Source organism: Oncorhynchus nerka, linkage group LG3 (assembly GCF_034236695.1).
Source record: "Oncorhynchus nerka isolate Pitt River linkage group LG3, Oner_Uvic_2.0, whole genome shotgun sequence".
Classification (NCBI taxonomy): Eukaryota; Metazoa; Chordata; class Actinopteri; order Salmoniformes; family Salmonidae; genus Oncorhynchus; species Oncorhynchus nerka.
The window spans coordinates 55,116,567-55,129,714 of NC_088398.1; the positions used below are offsets into that span (position 1 = coordinate 55,116,567).

The window sequence follows — 13,148 nt, forward strand, 5'->3', positions numbered from 1 at the left end:
TGGGAGCCATCTAGCACAAGGGAAATACAGAACTGCAGTTACAGACAGTGCATGTATAGTACTATACACAAGTGACAACACTACCGTTCAAAAGTTTTCGAACACCTACTCATTCAAGGGTTTTTCTTTATGTTTACTATTTTCTACAGTGTAGAATAATAGTGAAGACATCAAAACTATGAAATAACACATAGAATCATGTAGTAACGAAAAACAAATCCAAAGATATTTTTTTATTTGAGATTCTTCAAGTAGCCATTTGCCTTGATGACAGATTTGCACACTCTTGGCATTCTCTCAACCAGCTTCACCTGGAATGCTTTTCCAACAGTCTTGAAGGAGTTCCCACATATGCTGAGCACTTGTTGTCTGCTTTTCCTTCACTCTGTGGTCAGACTCATCTCAAACCATCTCAATTGGGTTGAGGTTGGGTGATTATGGAGGCCAGGTCATCTGATGCAGCACTCTATCACTCTACTTCTTGGTAAAATAGCCCTTAGCCTGGAGGTGTGTTTTGGGTCATTGTCTGGTTGAAAAACAAATGATAATCCCACTAAGCCCAACCAGATGGGATGGCATATCGCTGCAGAATGCTGTGGTAGCCATGCTGGTTAAGTGTGCCTTGAATTCAAAATAAATCACTGACAGTGTCACCAGCAAAGCACCTCCACACCATAACACCACCTCCTCCATGCTTTTCGGTGGGAAATACACATGCGGAGATCATCTGTTCACTCATACCACGTCTCACAAAGACACTGCGGTTGGAACCAAAAATCTCCATTTGGACTCATCAGACCAAAGGACAGATTTCCACTGGTCTAATGTCCATTGCTCGTGTTTCTTGGCCCAAGCAAGTCTCTTCTTAAGGCTCCCGAGTGGTGCAGCGGTCTAAGGCACTGCATCCTAGTGCAAGAGGTGTCACCCTTGTTCAAATCCAGACTGCATCACATCCGGCTGTGATTGGGAGTCCCATAGGGCGTTGTCCGAGTTTGACCGGGTAAGGCAGTCATTTGTTCTTAACTGACTTGACTGGTTAAATAAATACTGGTTTCTTTGCAGCAATTTCACCACGAAGGCCTGATTCACAAAGCCTCCTCTGAACAGTTGATGTTGAGATGTGTCTGTTACTGGAACTCTGTGAAGCATTTATTTGACCTGCAATTTCTGAGGCTGGTAACTCTAATGAACTTATCCTCTGCAGCAGAGGTAACTCTGGGTCTTGCTTTCCTGTGGCAGTCCTCATGAGAGCCTGTTTCATCATAGCGTTTGATGGTTTTTGCGACTGCACTTGAAGAAACTTTCAAAGTTCTTAAAATGTTCCCTATTGACTGACCTTCATGTTTTAAAGTAATGATGGACTGTCATTTCTCTTTGCTTATTTGAGCTGTTCTTGCCATAATATGGACTTGTTTTTTACCAAATGGGGCTATGGGGCTCTTACCAAATGGAGCTCTTCTGTATACCACCCATACCTTGTCACGACACAAATTGTTTTATCTCAAGCATGTTAAGAAGGAAAGAAATTCCACAAATGTACTTTTAACAAGGCATACCTGTTCATTGAAATGCATTCCAGGTGACTACCTCATGAAGCTGGTTGAGAGAATGCCAAGAGTGTGCAAAGCTGTAGTCAAGGCAAAGGGTGGCTATTTGAAGAATCTCAATTATAAAATATATTTTAATTTGTTTAACAATTTTTTGGTTTCTACATGATTCCATTTGTTTTATTTCATAGGTTTGATGTGTTCACCTTTTCTACAATTTATAAAATACACTGCTCAAAAAAATAAAGAGAACACTTAAACAACACAATGTAACTCCAAGTCAATCACAATTCTGTGAAATAAAACTGTCCACTTAGGAAGCAACACTGATTGACAATACATTTCACATGCTGTTGTGCAAATGGAATAGACAACAGGTGGAAATTATAGGTAATTAGCAAGACACCCCCAATAAAGGAGTGGTTCTGCAGGTGGTGACCACAGACTACATCGCAGTTCCTATGCTTCCTGGCTGATGTTTTGGTCACTTTTGAATGCTGGTGGTGCTTTCACTCTAGTGGTAGCATGAGACGGAGTCTACAACCCACACAAGTGGCTCAGGTAGTGCAGCTCATCCAGGATGGCACATCAATGCGAGCTGTGGCAAGAAGGTTTGCTGTGTCTGTCAGCGTAGTGTGCAGAGCATGGAGGCGCTACCAGGAGACAGGCCAGTACATCAGGAGACGTGGAGGAGGCCGTAGGAGGGCAACAACCCAGCAGCAGGACCCTTACCTCCGCCTTTGTGCAAGGAGGAGCAGGAGGAGCACTGCCAGAGCCCTGCAAAATGACCTCCAGCAGGCCACAAATGTGTGCAGGAACTGATGACACACTCCAGCCACATGAGGTCTAGCATGTCTTGCATTAGAAGGAACCCAGTGCCAACCGCACCAGCATATGGTTTTCAAGGGGTCTGAGGATCTCATCTCGGTACCTAATGGCAGTCAGGCTACCTCTGGCGAGCACATGGAGGGCTGTGCGGCCCCCCAAAGAAATGCCACCCCACACCATGACTGACCCACCGCCAAACCGGTCATGCTGGAGGATGTTGCAGGCAGCAGCACGTTCTCCACGGCGTCTCCAGACTCTGTCACGTCTGTCACATGTGCTCAGTGTGAACCTGCTTTCATCTGTGAAGAGCACAGGGCGCCAGTGGAGAATTTGCCAATCTTGGTGTTCTCTGGCAAATGCCAAACGTCCTGCACGGTGTTGGGCTGTAAGCACAAGCCCCACCTGTGGACGTCGGGCCCTCATACCACCCTCATGGAGTCTGTTTCTGACCGTTTGAGCAGACACATGCACATTTGTGGCCTGCTGGAGGTCATTTTGCAGGGCTCTGGCAGTGCTCCTCCTGCTCCTCCTTGCAGAAAGGCGGAGGTAAGGGTCCTGCTGCTGGGTTGTTGCCCTCCTACGGCCTCCTCCACGTCTCCTGATGTACTGGCCTGTCTCCTGGTAGCGCCTCCATGCTCTGGACACTACGCTGACAGACACAGCAAACCTTCTTGCCATAGCTCGCATTGGTGTGCCATCCTGGATGAGCTGCACTACCTGAGCCACTTGTGTGGGTTGTAGACTACGTCTCATGCTACCACTAGAGTGAAAGCACCACCAGCATTCAAAAGTGACCAACACATCAGCCAGGAAGCATAGGAACTGAGAAGTGGTCTGTGGTCACCACCTGCAGAACCACTCCTTTATTGGGGGTGTCTTGCTAATTGCCTATAATTTCCACCTGTTGTCTATTCCATTTGCACAACAGCATGTGAAATTTATTGTCAATCAGTGTTGCTTCCTAAGTGGACAGTTTTATTTCACAGAAGTGTGATTGACTTGGAGTTACATTGTGTTGTTTAAGTGTTCCCTTTATTTTTTTGAGCAGTGTATACATATATATATATATACACACATCACACTAGCACTTCTAATTTTGGCACTACAGTAAAAATGATCATAACAATGATAACTTCATAGCCGTGAAACTAAGTGGAAAGTAAACGGATGTAGAATAAGTCTTGAACACAGTGTTTGTCTCTGCCACAATAGGTACCAACCCATGTGCCAGGAGCAACGGAGGCTGTCAGCAGCTCTGCTTTCACCTGGGTAGCGGACGTAGGACTTGTTCCTGTGCCCATGGCCACCTGGCAGAAGATGGCTTCGCCTGTGAGCGCTACGAGGGCTACCTGCTCTATTCTGAGAGAACCCTACTGAAGAGCATCCACCTCTCAGACGAGAGCGACCTCAACTCACCCGTCCAGCCCTTCGAGAGGCCCGCCTACTTCAAGAATGTCATAGCGCTGACCTTTGATTACCGCCAGAAAACCGGTGGAGGGACCAATCGCATCTTCTTCAGCGACATCCATTTTGGGAATATCCAGATGATTAATGACGACTGGACAGGACGATCTGTCATAGCTGAAAGTGAGTGCTGTTTTTTTTAATAGTTTTGGATTGATGTTTTATATTTTAAATTTAATGCATGTCTGTTTATTTACAAGTGTGCATATATGTTTATGCCTTACAAAACACATATTTGTATGAGTTTGAAGTACATTAATTTTTTCCCTCAAAATATTGATCTTGTTGTAATGCACCCAGCAAACCAAAATTGGGTCTGTAATAGTTCCCAGAACATTCATTATATCACGGCAAATGTTCTCATGGCCCAAACAGTGTCCAGTCATGCCAATAGTCTGTGATTTCGGCCCACAATTCGGGGTGTTCCTGCATGTCTGCAGGAACCCCCCTCGAGCATTCCATTGGTTCCTGCATGAACGCCCCTCCTCGAGCATCCCATTGGTTAGTGCATAAACGCCCCCCATTGAGCACGCCATCTTCATGCTTGTGAGTCTTTTGATACACTACATTTTTTCCTGATTGTCTATGCAATTAAAATGTGGGTCAAAAGGGCAAAAAAAGTATTATCTGAGCTTTTCAGTGGCGAAGTACAGTACCATTGTGCTAGCTAGCTACCTTTCCCATTTGCTGTTTACTGGAGTCCTAGTTAACTAACTAGCTAGCACCCACTAATGCCTGGAGAACAGTGCCTGACAGGCAGGAGAAAAGGACACTGTCCACCGTTGCCCTAGCTAGCTGGCTACCGTTGTCACCTCTTTTTCTGTGGATTTATCTCCGGTTGGCATCCAACGTTATGTTGCATTACCATCACCTACTGTACTGTAGCGCTCCCGGCTGTGTACCGGAGTCCTAGCTAAACATTTTCCTGATTGATCATAATTAGACTGAGAAAACCCCCAACAATACCACAGATATCCACTGGTTGTGCAGAGGTTTAATGATCTGGCTGCAAAGCTGAAGATTTATTTTTTATTTTTAAACAACTGTGAAATTGAGGCTCAGATATAATCTACTAACAGAGATGTCTTTTGTTTGTCCAGATTTATAAATCCAGTCTGAAATGCAGAATTCAGGCTAACTGTAAAAAAATAGAACATTGTGTATAAATTGACTGTTAAACTTCAAAAACGCACCCGATATAATTCCTACTTTAGGATGCTTGATATGATCCCTCCCCGTCTTATTTTTATTATCTGAAAAGCAAAAGTGATCCTAGATCAGAACTCATAGTTTTGGATAGTGGAAGTACGCAGCATCTGAAGAGGATGGGTGAATGATGGTGAATAACCCAGTTACCAGTATTTCCCTGGGTTACTAATGTCTAGGAAGGCAAAGAAGGAATCATGGCATTCCTGATTGACCATACTGCCATGGCTACAGTGCCTTCAGAAAGTATTTACACCTCTTGACTTTCCACATGTTGTGTTACAGCCTGAATTTTAAATACATTAAATGGAGATGTTTTGTCAGTGGCCTACACACAATACCCCATAATGTCAAAGTGGAAGTATGTTTTTCAAAATGTTTACAAATTAATTAAGTTAAAAGCTGAAATGTCTTGAGCCTATAAATAAGTTCAGGAGTAAAAATGCACTTAACATGTCACATAGTAAGCTGCATGAATTTTGAATGACTACCTCATTGGTGTACCCCACACATACAATTAGGTCCCTCAGTCGAGCAGTGGATTTGAAACACAGATGAATCCACAAAGACTAGCGAGATTTTCCAATGACTCACAAAGAATGTCACCTAATGGTAGATGGGTAAACATAAATAAAGAAGATCCAATATAACTCATTACTGAGTACCACTCTCCATATTTTCAAGCATAGTGGTGGCTGCATCATGTTATGAGCATGCTTGTAATTGTTAAGGTCTGGGGAGTTTTTCAGGATAAAAAATAAACGTAATGGAGCTAAACACAGGCAAAATCCTGGAGGAAAAACCTGGTTCAGTCTGCTTTCCACCAGACACTGGGATAATAATTCACCAGGACAATAACCTAAAACACAAGGCCAAATCTACTTGAAAATCTATGGCAAGGCCTGAAAATGGTTGACTAGTTCAACAACCAACTTGAAAGAGCTTTAAGAATTTTGAAAATAATATTTGGCAAATGTTGCAAATCCAGGTGTGGAATGCTCTTAAGAGACTTACCCAGAAAGACTGTAATCACTGCTGAAGGTAGTTCTACATATTATTGACTCAGGGGTGTGAATACTTATGTAAATTAGATTTCTGTATTCCATTTACAATAAAAGTGCAAACCTGTCTAAACATGTTTGTCACTTGTTATTATGAGGTGTTGTGTGTAGATGGGTAAGAAAATAATTCCATTTTGAATTCGGGCTGTAACACAACAAAATATGGATAAATAAAGTGTTAAACATATGGTTGTTTGTGTATGATTTAAATTCTGTTCAAATGTCCTATGAATTAAATGTAAATGCCATGTGTGTCTCTATCACTGTGTAGTCAGTCCTAAAATCCAAATTCTTTAAATGTTCTGAGGACTTCCAAGACAAGGTCAAATGTACTGTATATTGTGTGTATGTCAATGGAATATTATGTTAAACCTAAAACAAATGTGCTATGAACATCATAAAAACTGGCTTATTTGGACATTGTGTGAATGTTCTGTGCAACTTTCATGAATATCACAAGAATAGTCTTCCAACATCCCAGACATCTCTTGTAATGTACCCACACTGTTACCACAACCCAATTAAATGTTTTGGGAACCTTTAAAGAACTCAAAGGCTGTTCTGTCAACATTCTTGCAACATCAAAGGAGTGTTTTGTGCACGTTATTTGAATGTCAGCACAACTGGAAAGTTTTTGTGTTTTGGGAACCTATCTCCTGTTATATCCCCATAATTAAATGTTTTAGGAACTTTTAAAGAACATAACATGTTTTGTTTTGGGAATGTTCTTGTAACGTCAGGTGAATGTTTTTTGCACCCTTAAAGAAACATTGTATAATCATCCGCACAACTGGACAGTTTTTTTGTGTTTTGTACCCACAATGTTCCCACCAGATTGTTCCCACAACCTAATGAAGCATTCTGTGAACCACTAAAGAACAGATCAAATGTGTTGTGGGGACATTCTTGCAATAATAGGCAAATGTTTTATGCAAACATATAATCATCAGCACGACTGGACAGTTTTTGTGTTCTGAAAACACTTGCCACAACCAAACGAATGTTCTGGGAACTTGCACAGAACAAAATGTGGTTTGCTGGGAAAACATTGCTGCTACTGTACAGTGTGTAATTGCATTACCTGGAAATCTAATGAGAACTTTTGGGGAATGTCCTTTGGTGGTTTTTGCAGATGTTGTGCATTTTGGGGAATTTTAGGAGAACATTACAAGGATATTTAATTTCAAACATTAAAAAAACATTTTTTTGAATGTTTTTGGGATGTTATCATTCTAATGTTACATAAAACACTATCTAGAACATTCTGGGAATGTTCCTTGTTTGCTGGGCAGGGTTCTAAGTCAAGGATGTGAAATGAAGGTCCTACTGTATGATGTGAAATCAGGGTCTGCAGCTTGCATCTCAGCAGCCATTTGTGAAAAGCCATTTGTGGAGAATAAAGTGGCCGTGCCCTTGATGTATTGTGTGGCTTCAATGCATACTCCTTCAAGTATAGAGTATTGTAATGGCCACCTCTATTCTTCTTGTCCTAAATGGGTCCCATTTAACTGTCAAATAAGATGGTTACAATGGGGGATGTTTTTTAGGTCTTACTATTGATAGAGAAAATTACCCTGCTCTCATTTTCACCACATTTAAACCAAAACATAAATAAGTGGCCACAGAGAGTGATGCAAGGTATATTGACCACTCTGGCCAGCAGAGCAGCATTTGCAGCTTTCACTACAGGATTAGCTGGCTAAGGTTAGCAGTATTGCAAGAAACAGCGGCTGCATAAAATAAACCTGAGTATTTAGGGTATTTATGTTTTGGGGATTATATTTGGGGATTAAGTGCATTTATAGGACACATGGGGGCTTGTGAAAATGGCATCTTCCACAGATAAATTCAAAATATCTTTATTTGGCGTGAATAAATAAATTCATATAGAATGTGAAATAATGCAATTCATAACACATGGACCTTTTTTTAGCCTGCCAGTCAGTCAATCATTCTAGATGGCAGGAGAAGAGGCAGCAGAGCCATTGTCTCTCGCCCTCTCTAACCCACTCAATCTGGGCTAGATAAGGCTGAGTGGAGGCAGATGAGCAGGGAAAGCCTCTGTTCTGCACGCTTAGCATCTTCTGCCTCTCTCTAAAGTCTCCTCTGAGATGGGAGCTCAAGTCACTCACTCACCCCTCATATTCTAGGAGAACAGTGGGAGTCCACTGATCCACGTCCCCACCATGTTCTACTGTTGGCAAAAGACAGACAGACAGACAGACAGACAGACAGACAGACAGACAGACAGACAGACAGACAGACAGACAGACAGACAGACAGACAGACAGACAGACAGACAGACAGACAGACAGACAGACAGACAGACAGACAGACAGACAGACAGACAGACAGACAGACAGACAGACAGACAGACAGACAGACAGACAGACAGACAGACAGAGTGACTGGAGAGAGATTTTTATTTTGGCTTTGACCAAGAGGAGCTATTGTTATTTTTAAAAGAAGTGCTGAATAAAGAAAGTTATGTGGCTGGCAAATGTCAAGTTGGTCTATGTGTTTGATATCCTTCTCTGCACCTCTTTGTGTAATTGGTTGTCCTCTATCCATGCCTAGCCTGTTCAGGTGTAGAGTTTGGCCGTGATTAATTTAGCACTAAAGCATCCATTGCCTTTATTTTAACTTAGCTACTTTTTTTTACTCACTGGTCATCATTGTTGGTTGGATTCAGGACTCTGGTTATTCGTCTAAACAATTATGAAATTCAGTGTCTCCATCCTCTCCACCCTCTCCGTCTCCTTTACTGTCTTCTCTACCTCCGTCTCCTATCCCTGTTCTCCCCCTTCTCTCCTTCTTCTCCACAAAGTTTTACTGCTTACCTTGTCATTGAAGAAGGGTGAAGATGTTAATCATCCATATTTCCTTAATGAAACTCCACGTCCTCCATTAATTACTCCCGGGCCATTCCCAACGATTTCCAGAAAACCAAGCTGTCAGTCGCCTTTTATTGCAAACAATTAATTAGCAATCGAGCTGACTCAGATAGTGCCTTGAGTATTCTGTATGTATGGTTTATGGCTTCTAGAAAGCACTGGATTCAGCCTGTATCTCCAGAATTGATCACATGTTCACCATTAAGACCAATTAAGCACTCCATCCATAGGAGATTGTAGAGTAGATGTGCCATTGAGTTGGAGTTATAGGATAGAATTAAGATGTTCATGTTTTATCCAAGCACCTTACCAATGGTTCAGTAAAAATGCCAGATGTTTTAGTGCAAAGCAAGGACAGAAATATGTGTGCTTTGTCCTGTTAGGACAAACATGTCCTTGTACTCTGACGCAACCCTATTTTCATGCCAAGCACATACAGTTAGCTGTATCTATTTGATTTAATTTGGTATTTTTGGTCACTATTGAATTGCCATTCAAATATCCCTGCTCACTAAGATAACAGTAGAAATTAAATCAATGAATGAGACACCTGGAATATGTCAACTCAATATTTTTTCAGTTGATGTATGAACAACAACGGTTTTTGGCAGAGACTTCCCAATGCCCTGCATGGATATATGGATTTCAGTTTACTTCGTATTTTCCTGGAATTATGTTTGTTTGGACTTGTCAATGTCTATCAGCTGTGCCAGTGGCATCAGATGCACTGCGTGTATTACGGGTTGATTAATGCCTCGTATATTCCATTTAAAGGTGCAATATGCAGAAATCGATCAGCCGGTTCCTGGTTGCTAAAATTCGAATAGTTCGCCTAATTTCAGTTTATGTGACAAAACAAGCACTTAGAGAATAATTCTACCATCTAAACTGCTGTGAAATATCTTTCCAGGAACCAAAAATATTGTATTTTCAGCTGTTTGAAGCTTGTGTAAAAAAAACTCAAGTTAAAGACGCAAAAACAAAACTTAAAGGGAGCATTGAAATAGCGCACATAGAACAGATGTACAGTGTCTTAGACTTGCTTTCATTGCAAATTACAGATCTATAACTCCCATTTCGATGTGAATTTGGTCGGGTCGGCCAAAAAGTTACACATTGCAGGTTTAAGTATTTCCAATGAACAGGTGAATGTGACATTGGTGGATTTGTCATTATATTACACAATGTGCAGAGTTTATATTGTGTGTGTGCAGGAGTTACAATGAATTCAACTTTATGGCTGTAATTCCCTATACCAGTGTTTTCCAACTTCAGTCCTTAAGTACCCCCAACAACACACATTTTTGTTGTAGCCCCAGACAAACTCACATGATTCAACTCATTAAGGGTTGATCAGGTGTGCTTGTCCGGGGCTGCAATAAAATTGTGTGCTGTTGGGGGTACTCGAGGACCAGAGTAGGGAAACACTGCAAATGAAAGAAGCATGGTGGTATGTGCAAGTCAACATTTCATTAAAAAAATCATTGGCTTTGTTCACCCTGAAGTGGCTTCAGTTCTGTCCACCTTTATCAGTAGAGTCAAATGTACTTCATGTATTACCAGTTGATTAATGCCAAGTCCATTACATGTTAGAATTTACAATGAATTAGTGGAGGCTGGATGGTTGGATGATCATGGTGACGCTCATGTCTCTGTCCCCCCAGATGTGGGTTCAGTGGAGGGGTTGGCGTACCACCGTGCCTGGGACACTCTGTACTGGACCAGCTCAACCACCTCCAGCATCACCAGGCACAGCGTGGACCAAAGTCGGCCCGGTTCCTTTAGCAGAGAGGCTGTGGTCACACTCTCTGAAGACGACCACCCCCATGTCCTCGCCCTGAATGAGTGCCAAAAGTATGTGGTTCTGGTTCTACTCAGTTTCCCAATAACCTGGTCTTGCCAACTGCCATGGTCATTGTCACAACATAGGAGTTGGCAAGACAGCACAACCACATCTGGGACCAGGTTGGTCTTTTTAATAGTTTGTTGCTAAATTATATCTTAATTTGTATACCACCCAACTGTAGTTCCGTAGCTACTACTTCAGATGCAGTATGTCATTCTATGCCTGAGGCTATGGTTGTATGCCTTTGCTCAACAGATATATAAGCTCACAATCATATTGGGTGCATTACAACACAAGACATGCCTCCTTGGACAGAGAGAAATGTATTGCTGTCTTAAGACAATTCCATCTAACAAAGTTAATTTCTTAAACAGACCTCAGTGGACTTTCTGTTAGAGCAATCAGTATAATTGTACATGACCCATACAGTATGTATTCAGTTCTGTAGAGAAGACTGTATCTCCACGGTGTAGTGAAGGAGAGACATCTAATTGGTTTGACACACTCCCATTTCAAGAAATACTGCCGGCAGTGCTTTCACAATAACTAACAAATGTTCCTGTTATATCCACGTCTCAATCTACGGTAATTAAACGTCAAGAAGGTTATCGCGGAATGCTGACCCAGAGTTCACTAACTAATTAAACTCTTGATCTTAGTGTGTATGCGTTTATTTCTTAATTTGGCAAGTTTTCAAACAAACTCCAGAATGCTGCTAATTTGAATTTCATCTGCTATAATAAATTAGCACTCTCTGACATATTCTTACTAGCCCTTATGAATCAATACAGACTTTCAATGTTGTAAACATATTCTACTGTAGGGAGGATCCAGGATAACCATATCGAGGCCTATCTCCAAGTTCAACCTTTGCTAAGAACTTCAAAAGTATTGATTGTTTAACTTTGAAACAATCTCTTGTAGTTTGAATGAGGCTATAAGCCCTCTACTTTCAGTGCTCAGTATCGTATCTATAACTGTTGTACACTGCAATACAATTCACAGATTCCTTTTATTTAGCAAAACCTACTTCAGATGGATCTTCCATTTATTTACACTCCCACACGATTGTAATTTGTAATATTCTTAGTAGTCAGCTCAAAGAAATGTAAATACACATTCTGTCTAGCATTCATTGAGTAGCAAAACTGAAACTGAGGCAGCGCCTTATCAGAGATGGGAGCTGCAGTAGCTCCTGCAAGGCGATGCTAACACAGCCGACACAAAATAAGGAGCAGATGACAGGTCATGCAGGCCATCGTGAGTTATGGGATCACTAGATAACAGGAGTGACACAACCAGATAGAGCAACAGGCAATATAGAACGGCTGCCTATGAATAATTCTTACAGTGATTAGTGTTTATTTTACCCTACAAAGAAAGGCAAGGAGCTTGACAAGTTACAATTGCAGTCCTATTTAAGCCATCATACACTCCCCTTATTCAATTTCAGAGAACATTTGTTTTGTCCTCCTCACTGAGGGGGTGTAAATATGTCTGAGGGAAAATGTGCATAAAGAGATATCGGATCTGGGTTACATCTGTTTGCAGTGAAGGTGGAAATTGCTTTTAGACTTGAGATAAAAGACTAGTAATAGGAAAAAAAACATACTTTTACGATCCATCTTTCCGGTTCTCAGTCAACTGACTTCTTTGAGGTGGTTTCTCAAATGTCCATCTAGTTAATAGTAGGTTTTTGAATGTTTATTTCAGCCTGATGTTCTGGACTAACTGGAACGAGCAGCGTCCCAGTATTATGAGGTCCACCCTGGCTGGAAACAACATGAAGGTGATCGTCAGCACAGACATTCTCACTCCTAACGGACTCACCATCGACCACAAAGCTGAGAAGATCTACTTCTCTGATGGAAGTCTGGGGACGATAGAGAGGTGTGATTACGACGGCTCACACAGATATGTGAGTATGACCAACATGAGGATTCCATATGTATGCCGCTCTTAATGCTATCACAGTTACACTATGTTACACCATGGGCTGGATTACGATGCACTTTTAATGGAGATTAAGCATGCTTTTTAGTCCAGGACTAGGTTTAATCTGTGTCCTGGAAAGCAGCCGTAAGTGCTGAACTTAAGTCATACAATGAATGACATCGTGGCATTTTATTAACACATTCTAATGAATGTCCCCTCTTATCATGCATGACATGCTGCAGCTTGTTTGACTTGGTCTGTAGAAAAGACCACAGAATTTAGACGTATTGATTGAATCTCACGAAGGACCAAAAGTATAGGCAGTTCAAAAAGGCAATTACTTCTTGTTGAACCAACATGTGTTCGG

At 41.6% G+C, this 13,148-nt stretch overlaps 1 protein-coding gene across 1 annotated transcript in view; it reads left to right on the plus strand.

Moving 5' to 3' along the window:
- Nucleotides 1-2,840: 2,840 nt before the first annotated feature.
- Nucleotides 2,841-13,148, plus strand: part of lrp1bb (low density lipoprotein receptor-related protein 1Bb) — a 103,263-nt gene continuing 92,955 nt past the window's right edge. The window contains 4 exon segments of the mRNA XM_065005692.1: nucleotides 2,841-3,105; nucleotides 3,588-3,962; nucleotides 10,665-10,854; nucleotides 12,560-12,764. Of these exon segments, the coding sequence (XP_064861764.1) occupies nucleotides 2,841-3,105; nucleotides 3,588-3,962; nucleotides 10,665-10,854; nucleotides 12,560-12,764 (1,035 nt within the window).